We start from the raw sequence: 19,209 nt of genomic DNA on the forward strand, positions 1-19,209 counted from the left end.
GCCTTCTCTTCTCCAGGCTGAACAGCCCCAGCTCTCTCAGCCTTTCCTCACAGGCGAGGTGTTCCAGCCCTCGGATCATTTTTGTGGCCTCCTCTGCACCCACTCCAACGGGTCCATGCCCTTCGTGTGCTGAGGGCTCCAGAGCTGGACACAGGACTCCAGGGGGGTCTCAGCAGAGCAGAGGGGCAGAATCCCCTCCCTCGACCTGCTGGCCACGCTTCTCTTGATGCAGCCCAGGGTACGGTTGGCCTGCTGGGCTGCGAGCGCACACTGCCAGGTGATGTTGAGCTTCATCAACCAGCACCCCCAAGCCTTTCTCCTCAGCCCTCGTCTCGCCTTGCACCCCACCTGTGGCCCACTTCAGGGGCTGTGGCCTTCCTGAAAAGCGGAACTCTGAGAAACTCCAAAGTCTTGCGGCCAGCACGGCGCCGCGGATGCTGCGATTTTATCTATGCTTAAGGGAAGCACAAACCCTAAGCAGCACGCACACCTCCTCCACAGACCGCTGCGCCCTGACCCCCCCTTTTCCTCGGCCCCAGCCCCGCCCAACGGCCGCCCCCAACCGCCCCTCGCCGCGGGGAAGCCCCGCCCCTGGCGGCGCATCTCCCTCACCTCAGGGGCCGCCCCCCCACCCCGGCATGCACTGTTCCGAGCCGGGGCGGGTGAGCGGCCGTGGCCGGCCATGTCGGGAGGCGGTGAGGAGGATCTGGCGGCCTTCGTGGCCCTGCACGGGGCCGCTCTGCGCGCCTCGAGGGTCCCGGCTCGCTACTGGGAGAGCCTGTGCCGCAAGCTGCGTGGCGAGGTGGGTGGCCCTGGTGCCGTTGCCGCGGAGAGCGGAGCTGAGAGAAGCGCCTTGGGTGGGAAACGCCCGCCCAAGGGGATTCCTTTAGTGAGGAGATAGCCCCCCTCCGCCATGGTGACGGGGGGAGAAGGGGAGAGCCAAGAGGCTGCTTGCAGTTCTGGGCTCCCCAGCTCAGGAAGCATGAGGAGCTACTGGACAGAGTCCAGCGCAGGGCTACGAGGATGATGAGGGGACTGGAGCATCGCTCCTACGAGGAAAGGCTGAGGGAGCTGGGCTTGTACAGCCTGGAGAAGAGAAGGCTGAGAGGGGACCTTAGAAATGCTTCTAAATATCTGCAGGGTGGGTGTCAGGAGGACAGGGCCAGACTCTTTCCAGTGGTGCCCAGCGACAGGACAAGGGACAACGGGCACAGACTGAAGCAGAGGAAGTTCCAGCTGAACACGAGGAAGAACTTCTTCCCTCTGAGGGTGACGGAGCCCTGGCCCAGGCTGCCCAGGGAGTTTGTGGAGTCTCCTTCTTGGAGATATTCAAGACCCGCCTGGACGCAGTCCTGTGCAGCCTGCTGTAGGTGACCGTGCTTGGGCAGGGGGTTGGACTGGGTGACCCACAGAGGTCCCTTCCAACCTCTTAACATTCTGTGATTCTGCTCAGCGAGGGGGGTGGGAGAAGCTCCGTGCCTGTGGTGTTACCGGAGCTGCAGCGGGGGGCTGTGAAGGAGGTCAGGTGTATTGCACGTATCTGGTTTCGTCTTAATTGTTGTCAGCGTCAAGCTGGAAAGCGTTTGGGGATCCCGGTAACTGGAGATCCTGTACTGGAGAGAGGTGGTGAATATATCTTGAAGCATTCAGACCTTTGCCAGAGAGGAATTTAGAAAAGCAAGAATGGTAGTTTTAAAGTCAGGATGTTGTCATATTGTGGTTTGAGTTGGGTTTTGTCTGTTCTTTATTCTTCCCCCAACTCTCTTCACTTCCACGCTGTCTACCCTGTTCTCAGTCGTTTATAACTGTGCAGAGCTAAGTAAGTCAGCTCGTTTTGCTTATGCACGAGTTACCTGTCTCAGGCCGTTTTCTGGAGTGGTTTTGGCCAGTTGGTTTGTTTGTTTATTCCTGATCCGAGTGAAAGCCATTCAGCTCTTTCAGGGAATATGGATGGTGGTAGAAGAAAGTTCTGGCAATGGTTAAAACAATAGCAATGCAAGATCTGCTTTGTAAAGAGTCTCAAGAGTGGCCGTGCGGTGTGAGTTTCTCAGGCTGAATTTTGGACAAGCTGTAAGCCTTTGTAAAATAGCGTCTTATGATAAAATAGCCTCATATAGATGCAATGGCATAAATTTGGGGACATTGCCCTTTGTGAACCTCCTTGAGTGCCACAGTTGTAGCCCTGCCCAGGCATCGTACAGACCGTCCCTGTGTAGGGTCTGGGTCTGTTTCAGCAGAAGCTGACACAAAGAGTCTCTGGAACTGGCTCTGAACTAAAGGGAGTGTGGGGACACAGGCACACTCCAGGATGGAGAATCCCATTTCGCCTATGTTTTTAGCAACCATCCGCTTGCTACCTGGAGCTTTGTGATGAGAAAGGGAAGAGAAACAGTCGAGAAAACGAGTCATTTTGGACAAAGGGCTTATAAATACACAAGGTGCATTTAGAAAATTTTTTTGTTTTGCACGTACACAGCCAGCCTCAGTGTCAAGGAAAGCTGTCTTGGATTTGTTGGAGTAAAGGAACAAGGAACTAAGGCAGGAAAGAGACACAACCCGAAACTAGTTGTCTGGAGACTTGAGAGTGCTCCAGGGAGTCTGGAGGAGTCTACCTTGAGAAGGAAACAAGAATGAGGTGAACTTTCAGTTCCGGGGAGAAAAAGACATCTGATGGGAGCCTCAGGGTAAGCGGGGAGAAGGGAGCTAGCGGTGGGCTGCAGGAGGACATGCTGAGCCGTGGAGAAACAGGTGGGATGAGATGAAAAATTTGAACAGGAAGCATAGGACAGGGGGTGAGAAGAGGGGACACTAGTTTAACCCCCATGTACAAGTAAACTGATTTCTAATTGCTTGAACACTGCTTTTCCCCATCTCAACTTTAGAGTTGGGAGGGGAGGGAAGCACAGCAAGTCATTTTCTAATCTGAATGTTTATAGCACGTACAGTCAGGAAGGGTCTGAATACGTTCGTGCTGCTTTCTGACTGTTGTGTGTCTGGTACTGCTAGTAACAGGAATATGTGTGTGTTACAGACAAAATAAATCTACAGTAACTCAAGCATCTGTCAGTCACAAACTTCCTGTTATGTTATACCTCTCTCAACAAGCGTATGTGCAAGTGACTTGGAGCAGGGAATATCTGCTGCGCTGCTTAAATAGGAAGGTATGAAAAGGGATGTATCAGAAGAGGATGAAATAGAAGGTAGTACAAACAAAGTTGGTAAAGAAACCCAAAGTTGCAAACTGTTGCATTGCCCCGTGCCAGTATTAGAAAGCTGGAGGTGGCTGGCAAACTGTGGAATCATCATGTGACATAATGCAGGCTAAAGATTTGTGTCCTGTAGCTGAAGTCCTTGCATGTTACCAACTTTGTTGAGGGGTGGTGTAAAATTTAGAAGGTAAGGCAATAGAGTGAGAGGAGGCCCATGGTCCTGATCTTTTTACAGAGGTTAGGATGAGGAAAGGCAGGGTGAAGAAAGCATATGCCCTAAGGGGGCAGGCTGCTTCTTCTGTTTCACTTTGCTTGCAGTGGTGGCTGAGCACGCTCTTTTGTATGAAGTATTCCAGTGCATGTGAGTGAGATTTAATTACTTCAGTGTGCTTAGGAAGATAAATTATGCTGCTGATGGTGCTTGTCTCTGCTGTTGCAGCTTCTGAGTTTCATCCAGAAGAAGGGCAAAAGGGTGTGGAGAAGACTGGGATGTCCAGGCAAAATTACTGTGAGGAGTGCTGTGGACTGGGATGAGCTTTTGAGGAGGCAGAGATGAAGCTACAGTGTCTTACTTAGAACTGGACAATGTGGAGGGGCTGGAGGAGCAGCAATAAAGAAAGCAAAGGTGAAGGGAAAGGAGGAAAATGTTTTGGGAGTCTATGTAATAAAGAATAACTGGGGAGGATAAAATCAGTACAGCATGGAGGATAGGATTTTTCTTGTTTCATGTGTGAAGATGGGAGGAATTTTTCATTTGTCCTAACCTGTTGCAAAGATTAAAACTTTCTAGCATAGAACTTGGAAAATTTGCATCCATGATACAGATAAAAAGCTCTGTCTTACATCAGTACCTCCAGAACCCAGCCCAGGCAGCTGTTTTCCAACACATACACATGCTTCGTCATACAGAGTGAATGCACCCTCCCTCCTCTGTGTATGCTAAAGCCTGTTGGAGAAGAGGATGGGTTTTTTTTATTTACCTTGAGATCTGCTGGAGCAGATGTCCTTCTGAGAGCATTATGTAACTATGAATTAAATTGGATTGCTCATTCAAAACACGGTTTATCTGCTAGATCAATAAACATGCTTTTATTTATTTTGCATTTAGCATTCAGTGTCTTTTGGGAGGCAAACTTTTCTGCATTTCCAGCAGAAACTTAAAAACAAAACATATGCATGTGTAATAATTTACTATAAAGCCCAAAATTCTATTTCCAATATAGTGATTGTTTCTTATGTTACTGGAGAAACTGTATATAGTCTGGTTATAAGCCTGGGAAATACAGTGCCTGCATCAAACTTTATTCATAATCTTTTTTTTTTATTCCAGCCATATGCTAAATTATGTGGCAGGCTTCTGTGTGTTGCAGCAAGATTTTTATGGCCCTGAGATGTCGCTGGCAAAGGATTGTTTAGGGTTTCAGTTAGAAATGGAGGCTTTTAATTAATTACTAGACGGAATGCAGCATGTTCAATACTGCTAGATGGAATGCAGCATGTTCAATACTGCTAGACTTTATTTTCCAGAGCAGGGGAGGGCAGGCTCTTGCTCAGAGGCTACCTGTGGCCTTCAAAGCAGTTTGCAGTGTGCCTAAAAGGAATTTGGTGAAGATGCCTGTGTGTGGTAGTTGTCATGACGTGCCTGCTTTGTTATCACATTCTCTGGATCATTAGGTTGGAACTGCACCTGAATATGAGGAGGGAGTGATTTTGCCCAAGCGTGTCTTGCTTGCAGATAGCTGTGCCACCGAAATGTGTTGCTACCCCTTTGCTGTCTGCTAGAGGTTATTAGTCTGGTGGAGTACTTCATGTGCGTTCCCCCTAGTCTGCTTCAAGCAAATGGTTATATTCTTCAAAATGGTGGCATGATCTTATCCAGCTGTTTTTTTGCTTAAGTAGCTTAAGATTCCTGTAATGGAGCTGCTGTGTTAGTAGGTCTGCAGTGTGACAGACCCTCTCAAAGGGAGGGAGGAAGAGAGGAGGACAGCAGTGTCGTCTACCCGCTCAACAGGCTGTGTGTCTGCTGCTGACCAGGCATTGCTGCAAAACCAGTCAGTTCTCTACTGAACTGGTTGCCTTATCAATTACAAATTTTAAAAAAACAACAAGGACCTCACAAAACCCCACTGATTAAGGTGGTCTTGAGCTGCTGCTCTGAGAACCATGAATTGCTTCAGGTGAGGTACATACCTAATTCACTTTATCAAGGTTATAAATTCTCTAGGAGGTTTTTTTAGCATAATTCTGCTGAAAATGTATTAAAAGTGGAGATTTTTTGCTAAATGAAAAAAAATACTACAGTCTCATGCAACTGATGCTCTGTTGGAGGCAGAGATCAAAGCTTTGGCTTAGAGGATTTGGCATCCCTTCATTTTTAAGTCTTGAGTTGATATTTAGTAAAATATAAAGCCACCAGCTTGCCTTAGCTGTAGAAGAACTTGATATTAACATTCACTATGGGTGTTTGGTGGATGGGTGGAGCCTGTGCTGAGTGAAGGTTAATCTTGGTCAGCAGCTGGGTCACCGCGTATCCCCACTCTTACAAACTCCTTAAGACAAAGTGTCAAGTGTAGGAAGCATACATAGTGCCATACTGCAGCAGGCACCAAGTGGACTCTAATGAATCACAATTGCAGTTTTAATTTTCTAATGACTGCCAGTCACTTAGCTGTGGTTTCTTCTGCTAGCTCATGAGCTTGATGAGGACAGCTCTAGATCCAGCAGCAGGAGCAGCGAAGTGTCGCTTGAGGGAGGAGTGGAATCTGTGTGTCCCCTGGTGCACTCTTTGCTGCCTGCTGTGGGCCAGGATTAGCATTTGTGTGGTGAGCCACATCAGGGAGCGTCTCCAGCTGGGAGCTGACCTGAAGAAAATGAATTGTGAGCACCACTGACAGCCACACAAGGAAGAAGTCTTCCTTTTGCTGTGACGTTCTTGCCGTTACCTTAGCTTAGAGTGACTACAGATCATACAGGCAACTGAGCAGGGACTTAAAGAAGTGTTGGTGGCTACTGTTATAATATCAGGAGGTTGTGATATTGCTTACTACTGAGTAATGTTACCTTCTTCTAGCGAAACTGGAAAAGTAGGAATAAATTAGAATTGCTAGCTATTTTGATGCATGCTGAAGCAGATGATATTAAGTCAGTTTCTAGATTTTTTAAAAATAGGTGTGTGTTTTTAATCTCCAGTGAGGCTGTTGACAAAGTAATTTTGTTTACCTTAAGAAAAATGTCTACCTGGAGTTAGCCAACACATTGTTGGCATTTTCTTTTTCTACCCCCCAGCCCAAAGGAAATTCTCCTGCTCCTCAGAAGGGAATTTCAGGTACTTCTCCACTTGGATCTGGTCTAAGATCTGAAGTAGGTGTTGTTTCCTCACTGCCGTCCTCCCTTACTAGCTGTCTTTGGGCAGCTGTCTGCTTTGTTGAAGTGGCGACATCAGAGGCTAGAGGTACCTGAGCTTGATATGTTATACCAGTAACACTACTAGGTCTTCCTCCCTCCCTGCTACTTTCTAGTGAGATTAGATTGAAGCAAATGATTTGTCTGCTCCTGCCTGGTTTGTTAAGTAGTGTGAGTAACTTAGGAAAATAACTCTCTCTGAAAGGATTTTATAAGTTCTCTGAGACTTTACACTTTTTTTTTCTTCATAAAAGGATGTGTTCACTTGAAAATAATATAAGTTGTCAGCAGAGTCTTGGTTCTGCAAAAGATACGCGAACCCACCATGTGGCAAGATTTGGGGCAGAAGGGAAACTTGTGTAGTGACCTCCTTAATTTATGAAGGTTCTAGATGAAGGTGTTTGTCCAGAGTAGGCAAGAATGATGCGAACAAACCCTTTTCAGCACATTAGTAGAGGTAAGTGTATAGGCCTTAACTTGCAGCCATGTAAGCAGTCTCTCAACTCATCCAGAGGTGAGTGAGCACGAGCAGTTCCTTGTGTAGGGAAAGAAGGATGGGGGAAATATGCTGAGGTTTCTTGACTGGTTCAGAACTCAACTGGTAAAAGCTCTTTTTCTTCTTCAGGGGCCTTAATGTACTTCAGTATAGAATCACAGAATCATAGAATGGTTTGTTTTGGAAGGGATGTTAAAGATCATCTGGTTTCACCCCCCCAGCCGTTAGCAGGGACACCTCCCACTAGACCAAGTTGCTCAAAGCCCCATCCACCCTGAGCTTGAACACTTCCAGCGACAGGGCATTCACAGCTTCTCTGGGCAACCTGTTCCAGTGTCTCACCACCCCCATAGTAAAGAATTTCTTTCTTACGTCTAATCTAAATCTAACCATTTTCAGTTTAAAGCCATTACCCTTGTCCTATCTCTACATGCCCTTCTAAAAAATGCCTCTCCAGCTTTCTTGTAGGCCCCCTTCAAGGTATTGGAAGGCTGCTGTAAGGTCTCCCTGGTGTTTTCTCCAGGCTGAACAACCCCAGCTCCAGCTCTCTGATCATTTTTGTGGCCCTCCTCTGGACTCATTCCAACAGGTCCATGTCCTTAGTGTGCTGAGGGCTCCAGAGCTGGGGGCAGGACTCCAGGTGGGCCTGAGAGTCTACTCACCAGAGTGGAATAGAGGGGCAGAATCACCTCCCTTGACATGCTGGCCATGCTTTTTTTGATGCAGCCCAGGATATGGTTGGCCTTCTGGGCTGCAAGGGCACACTGCTGGGTCATGTTGAGTTTCTCATCAACCAGCACCCTCACGTCCTTCTCCTCAGGGCTACTCTCAATCCATTCTCCTTGTGCTTGGGATTGCCCTGATCCATGTGCAGGACCTTGCACTTGGCCCTGTTGAACTTCATGAGGTTCGCACAGGCCCACCACTCAAGGGTGTCAAGGTCCCTCTGGATAGCATCCTTCCCTCCGGTGTGTTGACCGCACCACACAGGTTGGTGTCATCGGCAGACTTGCTGAGGGTGCACTCAATCCTGCTGTCCATGTTGCCAACAAAGATGTTAAACAGCGCCTGTCCTAGTACTGACCCCCGAGGAATGCCACTCATCACTGGTCTCCACGGATGTAGTTGTGGAACCTGGGGAGTGTCTAGGTTTGTTGAGCTTTGCATGCCATAATAAGAGACCATATTTTTGCAGGTCTTAAATTGTTGGTTGTAGCAAAGTTGAGCAAAGATAATCTGTTTCAGCTTCCACAAATCTTTATGAGGAGTTAAACTAATAGGCAATCATCAGTAGACCTGTTGGTGCCAAAGAAACCGACAAAGCTTCTTGCCAATGTTAACCAAAGAAACTTCCCAAACAAACAGCTGTATTAAAATGTGAAAGAATAAATTCTGTTGCTCATTTATCTGTTAAAATGCCAATTTTTGTCAGAGTGGCCACAATATCTAGAAGTGCCTTTTAGTGTTGCCTTATGTATGTCAGGGTACTGCCTCAACCAATTGCTTGATACTTTGTACACTTTCAATCTCAGATATTTGATGCTGGTGACTACTTCGGGATAATGCAAGTAGAAGAGGTGGATGAGGAGGAAGAAGGTGATGAAGAAATGGAGGAGGAATTAAAAAAGAAACCAAATCCTGGAAATGAACCTTGTTTCAAAGTTATCGTAACAAATGAGAATGGGCTTCAAGCCTCCAATCCCAGTAGGTGAGTAGTGATTTCAGAACTTGTGTTCAGTCTTTGAGTGGTCTTAAACCCTAAAATGGTACTGATAGTTTGTTTTAAAACCTGTTTGATGCTATTCAGAAATCCTCTTTTCTTACTATAAGACATAGCTGCCTGTTTGAGGTAAGGTGTGTGCTATGAGGCACATCCTACAAAGGGTACTGGGAGTGCAGGTATCTTAGCGTTGTTCGTTTTTAAATCATGCAGGAAGATGCTTAGAAACTGGCTTTGGTAAGCTGAGGGAAAAAATAGGGAAAAGGCAACCTTGAAATGAATTTTGCAGAAAGAAAATAAGAACTTTGTATCTGCAAGCCTGTGTGCCCCTGGAGGGGGGGGGGGGGGGGGACTGAAGAAATATTTGTGACTCAAATCTCAGGCTGAGGAGGTGCTAAGCAGCTTCAAAGTAATGATCCATGGACTATTAAATTTCCTCCAGTTGGCTAAAATATAACTCAAGTGTGTGATTGTGTGATTACTTGCTATGCATGCATATATAATTGAATGTCAAGTTACTGCTGGCTTTCTTCAGAATCAGCTTATCTGTCATGAGTATGAGACTAGTATGCAGCTATAAAATTAGAAAAAAGTTGCATGAGAAACAACTTCGTGTTACAACACAGTTTTTTGTGTTCTTGATTGCAAACACAGAACAGGCTATTTGTCATATATTGATAAACAGCAGTGAGATGAAGTCAGCTGTGCTGGAGATCTAAGCACAATTCTGCTCCATTCTGTAAAATATATTTTGCCAAAACTTTCATACTTTTTAGGTCTTGGGTAAACATACAAAGTCTAAAAATCTAAATTTAGCTTTGACGAGTAAAAACAACATAGAGCATAGGTATCTGCCTTTACATGCCTGCTTTAACCCAAGTCATTGCCTCTCTAAATCTGAGAATGCAGTTAAATTTCGACGTTCAGAACAGCTCCTTTGATACACTTGGGCTTCCTTGTAGCATTCAGATGTGTGTGAATATAGGAGCAGGACACTGACAAACTTGTTTACTAACATTTCCAAGGAGCTTGACCTTGACATTCTCTGGAGTCTTTAACTTTACAATTAAATGAGGTTTCTTCTGTATGTGGTATCTGAGATACAATAATTGTATCAGTATATGTGACAGCTGACCTGTTTTTAACTTTCTGAAATATGGGTCCTGGCTTTGTTTGAAGGGGCGTGATTGTGGAGGCTTTTATTTGGTTTGGGTTTGCTTTTTGTTTGGTTTTTATTAGCAAGTAGAATTCAGATTTTTTTCTGACTTTGTTCAGTAAGAGGATATGACCAAAATGTGGACAACTCTTCTGTTTGAATAAGTATGCATTTTTTGTAAAAATCACGCAGCCTAAACAAGGGTTAAATTTGTAAAGGGGGGCTGTGCCACTTGGAGATCATTTTGTTTTGGGATGGATTGGTAATTCTTTTAAAGCAATGCATTTTTTCTAAAAAGACGTGTGTGGGGGGGGGAGCACCCTAAAGAACCCAAAGGGAAACAACAAAAAAATTTAATCCTTTTTTTTTTTAATCGCAAATGATACATGCTTTTGATGATCGGATCTCTCCACCTAGTTTTACAGATGACGGTAGATGTCACAGAGCTCACGGCTAACAAGATCCTGGAATACTTTTGCAAAATAATGCATTGTTTTCCTTCTTCAGGCAACAATATCAGGTTGATGCAGTGGAGTTAATAATGATCAAACCAGAAGAAACTCTTGTGTTCCTGACCGTTGAAGGGAACTGGGCTTACAAACTGAGTGCCCTGTTCTGTGTTTGCTCCTCATTTTCATGGAAATACTAACTGATGTACAATGAGCTTTCTAGAACAAAAACAGAGTGCAAGTTGCTGCTGAGAAGTTGTTCCTATCCTGTAATGTCACGATGTGCGCTCTGGGAGTGACTTTGGGAGCAAGAGGAGAGTTATCAAACTATCTACAGGGAAATGTAGCTCTTATTCACAGAACATTTGGCTATATACATGTAAAAATGTACCGTTGTAACATTATCAAAATTCTCTTCAAGCATTTTCCTCATCGACCACGCCTGGACGTACCGTGTTGAACATGCCCGCCAGCAGCTGCTGCACGTACCCGGCCTACTGCACAGAATGACCAATCTCATGGGAATCGACTTTCACGGAGAGATCCCAGATGAGGGCAGTATTGAGCAAGTGTTGCAGGAAATGTGGAAATACAATCAGACCTACCAGCTTTCTCAAGGGGTGAGTCTCTAAAGCCTAATCAGGGTGCTAAAAAGTTCTGCCAATCCTGAGTGAAGGCATTCCAGTATATGGCTGTTAATGAAGATATATTTTCAATAAAAAAGGTCCTTTACACGCATTTGAGAATAATCCTCTACTTGGACGGAGAACTAATGCCGTGTAGGGCTAAAATGCACAGCGTCTTGCTTCCAGCTTTCTGCTGAGGGCTTTGAGGGCTTTTTTTGCTGAGAGGGGAAGAGTCTGCTACAAAAGAGGGGGGCTAGAAGGGGGAGATCTGCTTGTATGTTATGTGGGGTTTTTCTACTGAAACTTTCTCATAGTGAAAGGAAAGAAGCACTCATGAATCAAATGTCTCACTTAAAAGTGTGTGTCTCAACTATGCTCGCAGTTTTCCTCACCTGTATAGAGTGCTTTACATACCAAGGATACATCTACAATGTCAAATAACTTCCTGGTTTGTATTTGGCAACTGATTGTCTGTACTGTGTAAATGTTAGCTCATCCTCAGGTGAGAACCAACTGGCTTCAAGGTGGAGCCTAAGCATTTCTAGGCATAGCTTATTGATGCCTACGGGCTACTGCTTCTGGGTAGTGTGGGCAGGCCACGCCAGGTTTGGTCTCTCTGCCCTACGTAGCTCTTCAGCACTGTACCAGCATGTCTTGAGCCTTCAAATGCCTTCAGATTCATACATGCTGTTTCTGAGGGAATACAACCCTCAGGGTTCTGTTAAAAACCCTTCTGTAGGATCTGCAATGTCGCTCCTAGGCTATTGTGAGTCTTTTGGATAAAAGAGGAGAAAGTTGAATTCTTTGAACTGAGGCCTGTGCGGAGTGGACAGGGCTAACCCTGAGCAGTGTGAGCATGACCAGTCTGCATCTATTAGCTCAGGGGCCTGAGGTTGTTCTCTGGAGTGGTCATCTTTATCAATTAAGGTATCAGCTTAGCTCACATTAGTATCAAGCCTGAAAAATCACCAAGAAAGGGATTAATTGTGACTGCTTTTTCTTGAAACAAAAGAGAGATCGGAACAGTATCTCTCAGTCTTTCTACCCCATGTCTTTTTTTCCCATCGTGTTGTCATGAATGGCTTGTTAGTGAAGTGGAATTATCTGTGTTACTACTTGAAAAGCGATTTCCTGGAAGGCAATAAATTCAACCTGTAGTTGAACTTGTCTGCTGTTCCCATTTCTGGCACTGGGTTGCTTGACTATCTTAAGTCTTATCTCTGTGCTCTATTTCTGCCTCTGTAAAAAGGCAACAGTAGTGCTCCCAAGCAATTTAAAGTTTATTCATTCATTCATGACTAGCATTACAGGAAGGGGTGCTTTGGTGATGCAAACTCAACACTCTCACAGCCAGCTGTTGTTGCAGGAGGCAGGTTCTGCTCTCCTTCACTCCTAAGCTGTAAGCTTCAAGCTCATTTTAGCAAACTGATTCTGATAGAAACTGAAGGCAAACTAATCCTATGGAACAGCCTTCTGCTGGCTTGAGAAGCTACTGGAGAGAGTCCAGCGTAGAGCTACGAGAATGATGAGGGGACTGGAGCATCTGTCCTATGAGGAAAGGCAGAGGGAGCTGGGCTTGTTTAGCGTGGAGAAGAGAAGTCTGAGAGGGGACCTCAGAAATGCCTATAAATATCTGCAGGGTGGGTGTCAGGAGGATGGGGCCAGGCTCTTTTCAGTGGTGCCCAGCGACAGGACAAGGGGCAACGGGCACAAACTGAAGCATAGGAGGTTCCAGCTGAACATGAGGAAGAACTTCTTCCCTCTGAGGGTGACGGAGCCCTGGAACAGGCTGCCCAGGGAGGTTGTGGAGTCTCCTTCTCTGGAGATATGCAAGACCCGCTTGGACGCGGTCCTGTGCAGCCTGCTGTAGGTGACCCTGCTTCGGCAGGGGGTTGGACTGGGTGACCCGCAGAGGTTTCTTCCAGCCCCTAACATTTTGTGATTCTGTGGTTTAGCTCCCTCGACTGGCTGGTTTGGTAGAGGAGAAGCGGGTCTGGTAGGCAATAGTAGTAGCGTAAGAATAAGGATGGGGCTGTGCAGTTGAGATGGGAACAGGCTTAGCCTCAGAGTTGCAGGGGTGGGAGCATTACTCCGTACCTAGCCCTGCTCACAATCTTGGCTAGAGTAGGAAACAGAGAGATGGCATAGGGGGTGCTGCCAGTGCCTTCTGCCTTGTGGTGCTTTTCTAGCAATTGATATGTGCAGTATGTCTCACTCTTTAATCACACAGACTGCAGAGGAGAAGGTTCCTGTCTGGTACATTATGGATGAGTTTGGATCACGCATTCAGCATTCAGATCAGCCTAGTTTTGCAACAGCACCTCTGTTTTATATGCCTCAACAAATTGCTTACACAGTTCTCTGGCCTTTGAGAGACCTTGAAACTGGTGGTAAGTGTGTGTCTGAGTATTATTTTTTTTTTTATGCTCACAATAGAAGATGGGCCATATTCTTAGAAATCATTGAGCACCTCACTGTAGAACAAATATTTCAAGACCAAAATGACGCATATTTGTAATGCTGTTGAATTTAAAAGTTCTCTGCCTGATATTTGTATAATTTATGTAAGAAAGAGGCCTTTATCAGTCAAAAAATGTTGATAATGTTTTATTGACAGAGAACTTAAATCTTGCATCACTGTCTTAGTGAAACTAGTGATTCAGTCATCTGAGAGTTTAAAAAAATTTCCTTACAAGTCTATGTTTGTAGCTTTGAACCAGAAAGTGAAGTACTGGAAGTTGGGAAATGCCAGACCAATGACTTACTCCTGTAATCTTGGTTGGGGGCCACCTTGTGCCCGCAATCATGTGGAAGAGACAAGTGTCTAGTTGTCTGACTGAAATGGCGTAAGTCAGATGGTTTCGGCCTAATTTTTGCATCCTAAATAACACCCTTTTTAAGGTAGTTCTTCAAATGTCTCTGATTTTACATTTAAGTGATGAAAGTTGTGGTATTAACTCTCGAACTGTCATTTGTATGATATTCCATGAGGAAGATTTTCAGTGGAGGGTGACAGACAGTTTCTAGAAGGTTCTCCATGTTCTGCTGCAGATGAAGTGACTCGTGACTATGCTTATGGGGAAGCCGATCGCTTGGTCAGGAAGTGTGTTTTGTTACCATGGGTGCCTGCTGAAGTGGTGGATGTCAACTGTTTTACACCAGAGCCGTCAGATGAGCATTACGAGGTATAATTTTAACAAGTTAATCTTATTTTATCTCTTTTAAGAAGAGGCAGTGTCTAAAGAACACTGCAAGAGTTCCAATTTTGCTTCTTTTTAGGCTTAAAGATGGATTCAGAGTATAGCCATTAAATTAAAAAAATCAAGGAAAGCATGGCAAGACAAGAAACATGTTGCATATAATTATCTGTCTAAAAACTGAAGCAACACAAATGAGTTCTAATATGTTACTGTGGTATTGTGCAACTTTTCAATAAGTACACTACAAGGTACTTGGTAGGATGTACCCATTTTACAGTTAGGGAATTTGATACATTGTCTAATAGGCTTACCAACTGGATTTGTTATTGTAGCACTTCTGGTAAGTCTTGAATTGCAGAAAGATTTGTTTTAGTATTTTAGGAGTGGTTATATTTTTTCAGCCTGGCTACTCATTTAATGTTGTGGTTTAGAACCATTAAATATTGGAGCGGATACATCTTTAATTTGATGACACTGTTATAAAGTAGTCATTTGTGTTGTTTTGAGCTCTCCTTTCTGCTAAAGGTGTTTGATATTTTAAGAATGTGAAATTAATGTTGATTTGATGAACCAAGTCTGCATGAGATTCCTTTTTAAGAAAAACAAATAAGCCTGGTGCTGATGAGAATGCTGTACTGACCACTAACAGCATTAAAAGTACATCTTCTAAAGATCAGTCTATACCCCAGCTATCTGTTTCTTGTGATAGAGGATAGGCAGAACATGCTGGATCCAGCTTGTTATTAACAGTATATAGTCAGAAGTGAAGCTAATCTGCTTCTGCCGAATAAAGGTATACATTCAAAATAGCTAGGCTGTCTTGTAACCTAAGTCAGATTGGTTGGTTAGGATTTTGCATTTTTAGAAGAGGGATAGATGTACTTTGCATTTACAGATGAGGAACAACAGTGTACCTGTAGTTCATGTCTTACAGTTGTTCTCTTGGCAAAAATACCTGGATCTTAGATAAGGCAATTTTTTGCATGTGTTTTAGCTCTGTTTTGGGATAATGAGGTCAAGTTAAAGAACTGTGTGTGGCAAATTGGCAAACAGTATCCTCCTTTACCACCCCATCTGAAAAAACATCTTCTCGAAGTATCCTTTTTTCTTTTCTTTGTTTCTGCCCGTCAGCTAGTGAGGAGAGATGACAGCAAAATATTGATGCTAGAACCAACTAACAGATCTTTCTTTTACTCTGGAATGTTTAGCTGTTGATTGAAGTCTTAACTGGTGATAGATGAGTGAAGAATAGGTTGGGCCATAGGACATCCTTGAACACCAGAAGTGAGATGGCTAGAAAGGGATACCATGTTGCTGACACTTCTAATTCCCCAATTTTCGCATAAGCAGAGCTGCATGCACAAAAAAGTACAGACAACTTCAGAGATGTGTTTATAGCATTATTCTATGAGCCAACAGTTCTGCAGGGAAATACAATTGTGTGAAAATGTTGCTAAATGTTACTCAAGTCATACCGTTTCAAAATTGTTTGCTGCTATCACTGTGTAATTTCTGCAACTGCTTTACTACTATGTCCAAATAATAATTTGTTGTTAAATGGGCTGTATTGTTGGCTTTGACTATAGCTAAGGATTTTATATTTCTTATTCTAATTTTCCTTTAAACTTGAAGGCTTCAGTGTTCTATTTTAAAGAATCACAGACTTGTTAGAGCAACACTGTGGCTTAACTTCTACCTGCGTGTTATTTTTGTTTTGTTTTTTTTTCCCCCATTACCTAGTTCTGGTCTCCAATACAGACCACAAAGGCTGTAACTTAAATGGGGCTATGGGTAATGAGGGGGCAATGATTGCAGAAACTAGTGTCAGGGGAGGTGGCTTCTAATGAAGTGTCTGGGATGGGCAAGTATCTCTTAGGGGGACTAGAGCAGTTGCTGTTCGACAGCTCCCTGTGTTCGAGTTGCAGAAAAGACAATAATGAGTCCTCCAGTACTGTTCTGAGAATTGTAGTCTTCTCCTCTTAAACGTACAGGCTCCCCTCCTATTCTTAGGTGACTGCAGGAATTATTTTGTATTTGTACTGTCCAGTCTATTTTAGAAGGCGATGTCTGAGATCTTTGATTATGATTGTGGTTCTGTTTATGCTTTCTGGTTATGTATAATTGTATTCCCTAGAACAGCCTTAAAGGTAAAGAAATATGTCTGTGACTGGACAGGCATTTCACCTCTGCAGCTTATGAGGACAGCCTGCAACAGCTGGAACTTGGCTGTTGCAGAACAGCAACTACTTTTGTTTCTCAAGATGCATTTCTCCCATCCCTGAGTTTCTCTGAGCTACTTTCTTTGGCAGGGTATCAGCAATGATCGAAATGTGTGTTTCCTTTTATCAGTTAGAGGTGTTGTAAAAGATGGAGTGAGATTTTTCAAGTGTATTTACTGCTGAAGACTGCAGAAAGCCTTTTGCTCATTTTTACAAAAGCAGAATTAGGTTCAGGCCTCCTTTTTTTTTTATTTTCTAGTTTTCTGTAATAAAACATCATGGCTAAATGGTCACTCTTCCATTTTGTTGGAAATACAGTAACTTTGTCTCTTACTGCTTGTGATCATCTGTGACTTGATATTTTGTTTAATGCTTAAAAGAAACAGGAATTTCTCAGAGTGCTTTGACAGTGTTGGTAAGCCCTGATCTTGAAGCTGTATTTCTTGTTCCTTTTTTACTAATGGCCTCTTACCTCTGATTCCCTTCTGCCTCTGCTATTGTACTTTTTTTTTTTTTTTTTTTTCCTGATCAGCATGTTGCACAACATAACATATTTCTCAAAATGCAGCTTTGGTGGAATTCACTTGCACCAAAGACAACAGACCAATACGACATGCAGACGGACTGTAACTTTTATTGTGACTACAAATGCACCTGTATACATGTATTTAAATACTTATATGGAGATAAGTAATTGCAGAGAAGTATCTGTAAATGTTTACAGTTTGAGAAAATTTCATCAGGCTATTGCTAATGAAACACTTGGGTGAACACTGAGTCATATAGACTATTTTATCTGTAGCTTCCCTTTAAAGAGTGTGTTGGTTTTCAGTCACTTCTTTTATAAACCTGGGTATGCACACTTTAAAATTCAGTTTGGTCTAAGCTGCTGTTCACATCCGCTGAATATTGTGGAGTTTGCCCTAAGGCTGCTCATTTACTCTGCCTAGTGTTAACTTTTTGTGGGTTTTTTGTTTTTTAGGCTATTTTAGCAGAAAACAAGGAAAAACTGCCTATAGTGATAAACCCAGCAGTTTATGACAAAGACAAAGTTTTCAAGTACGTATCTGCGAACAATGCTTTCTTACCGAGATTAAGTATAATTGCAGTGTGCTGAGGCTGAACAGCCTTTTCCAGCTTTGAACAACAGAGGCAAGTTGAAAGTGTCTTTATATGTAGCTGCTTGCTTAAGGTTCTGACTTTCCTAGTTGTTCTTGTTGGATTCTTCAGAGTAAATGGATTGTCACTTTCAAAATTTCTAAAAATAAATTCAGATTTTTTAAAAAACAAATGCCACCTTCTGGGTAACAGAGAAGTTGCATAGTGTTGTAACACTTTTCACTAAGGAGTGCAACTGGTATATAAGGAAGATTAAAAGTGTCTCTTCTGCATTATAGCATGTACATCCGTAGGGGTGGTGCTTTGTGCTGTGTGAATATACCAGACTATTCCGCTTCTTCAGATGAGATTGCCAAACAGGGATCTTGTAAAAACCTGGGATGTTTTAAATTGCATTTGTGCCTTACTACAAAAATGGAGCTTATGGTGTGAAACTATTTCAGAAGAAAGCTGGAAGAACATTGAAAAGATAAGGGATTTTTGTGAGCAAAAGCAGCAGCACTGCATGGTTAGACTGCCTTATTACTAGTTTTATTCCAGAAAAACATACTATTACATAGCATGTGCTGTGAGTTGCCCTCCAGAGTGTTTGCAGTCTGACACTGGGATCTGAGTTCTTGCTTGCAACATTTTACTTAAGGGATGAGGTTAGGCTAAAATGTATTTGGTAGGTATACTCACACCTCAGCTTCTTGTGTTGAGGGATTTTGTTATTCACTAGATCAACTTTGAGGGATTTTGTTATTCACTAGATCAACTTTTCTTGAGAAGAACTACTGAAAATCAGAGTCACTTTGAGTTGAAAGGCATTTGTTAATTTCCTCTGTGATAGTCTACATTTCATTACACAGTTGAAATCTCAGGTTACAAGACTGTAAGGGTACACTATTTTTTTCATCCAGTGTACTTGCCTGTATTTCAGATAAAGGAGTCAAAGGTAGATGCGTTCTAATAGAGATGGAAAGAAACAGTGAGGATGTTGGGAAATGCTGACTTATTTTTCATGGCTACCTCTTTATTTTGCGTCTCATGTTTCAGGTGAATAGCATTCCCATCAGGGAGGCAGGGAAGGAAGGAAGGGGGGAACACATGTCAAATCCATCCTGCTCTGCTTCTGAAGAGTGTCATCAACACCCTGTCCCTGTACTCCTAAGGGTTATCCTCTTTTCTTCTTTATCCAGTTGCTGTCTGGAGAGGAGAAAGGAGAGCAGCTTGGCCTCCACAAGAGGGCAGAAGGTGCTTCTTGCGTTCTGAATTTCATCTACTTAAGTTTCTCCAGAAGCAGGGTAGCATCTCAGAGTCCAGATGACCTAGTAGGAGCTGCAGTCTTCCAGTGCTCTTGGCCTCTTTCAAAGCTTTAAAGGTTTTAAGGCTGCCACCCTGGACAGGCAGATGGGAACATGTGAGGCTGGGTAGATGTGTGTAGCTTGTGGTGTGTATGCTTTGCCTTGTGTATTGCCACTGTTTTAGGGGATTCAGAAGAAATTAAATGCATGAGGTTGCAAAGTTTAGAACCTGGGACAAATTCTTAGTCATCTTGTTTCCAAGCAGAGCTAAGACGGAGAATGGCAAGATGAAATAAATGTTTAACCTGAAGCCTGAGAAGCATAAAA

The 19,209-nt window shown here is 43.6% G+C and overlaps 1 protein-coding gene across 1 annotated transcript in view; it reads left to right on the forward strand.

Annotated features, from left to right (window-relative positions):
- The first annotated feature begins 609 nt into the window (after positions 1-609).
- TTLL12 (tubulin tyrosine ligase like 12) overlaps positions 610-19,209 on the forward strand; it is a 31,588-nt gene continuing 12,988 nt past the window's right edge. The window contains exons 1-6 of the mRNA XM_009931860.2: positions 610-802; positions 8,640-8,815; positions 10,854-11,052; positions 13,289-13,448; positions 14,110-14,243; positions 17,460-17,536. Coding sequence (XP_009930162.2) covers positions 683-802; positions 8,640-8,815; positions 10,854-11,052; positions 13,289-13,448; positions 14,110-14,243; positions 17,460-17,536 — 866 coding nt within the window. The 5' untranslated portion in view covers positions 610-682. The remainder of the gene's footprint in view (positions 803-8,639; positions 8,816-10,853; positions 11,053-13,288; positions 13,449-14,109; positions 14,244-17,459; positions 17,537-19,209) is intronic.

This window comes from Opisthocomus hoazin, chromosome 1 (genome assembly GCF_030867145.1).
Source record: "Opisthocomus hoazin isolate bOpiHoa1 chromosome 1, bOpiHoa1.hap1, whole genome shotgun sequence".
Classification (NCBI taxonomy): Eukaryota; Metazoa; Chordata; class Aves; order Opisthocomiformes; family Opisthocomidae; genus Opisthocomus; species Opisthocomus hoazin.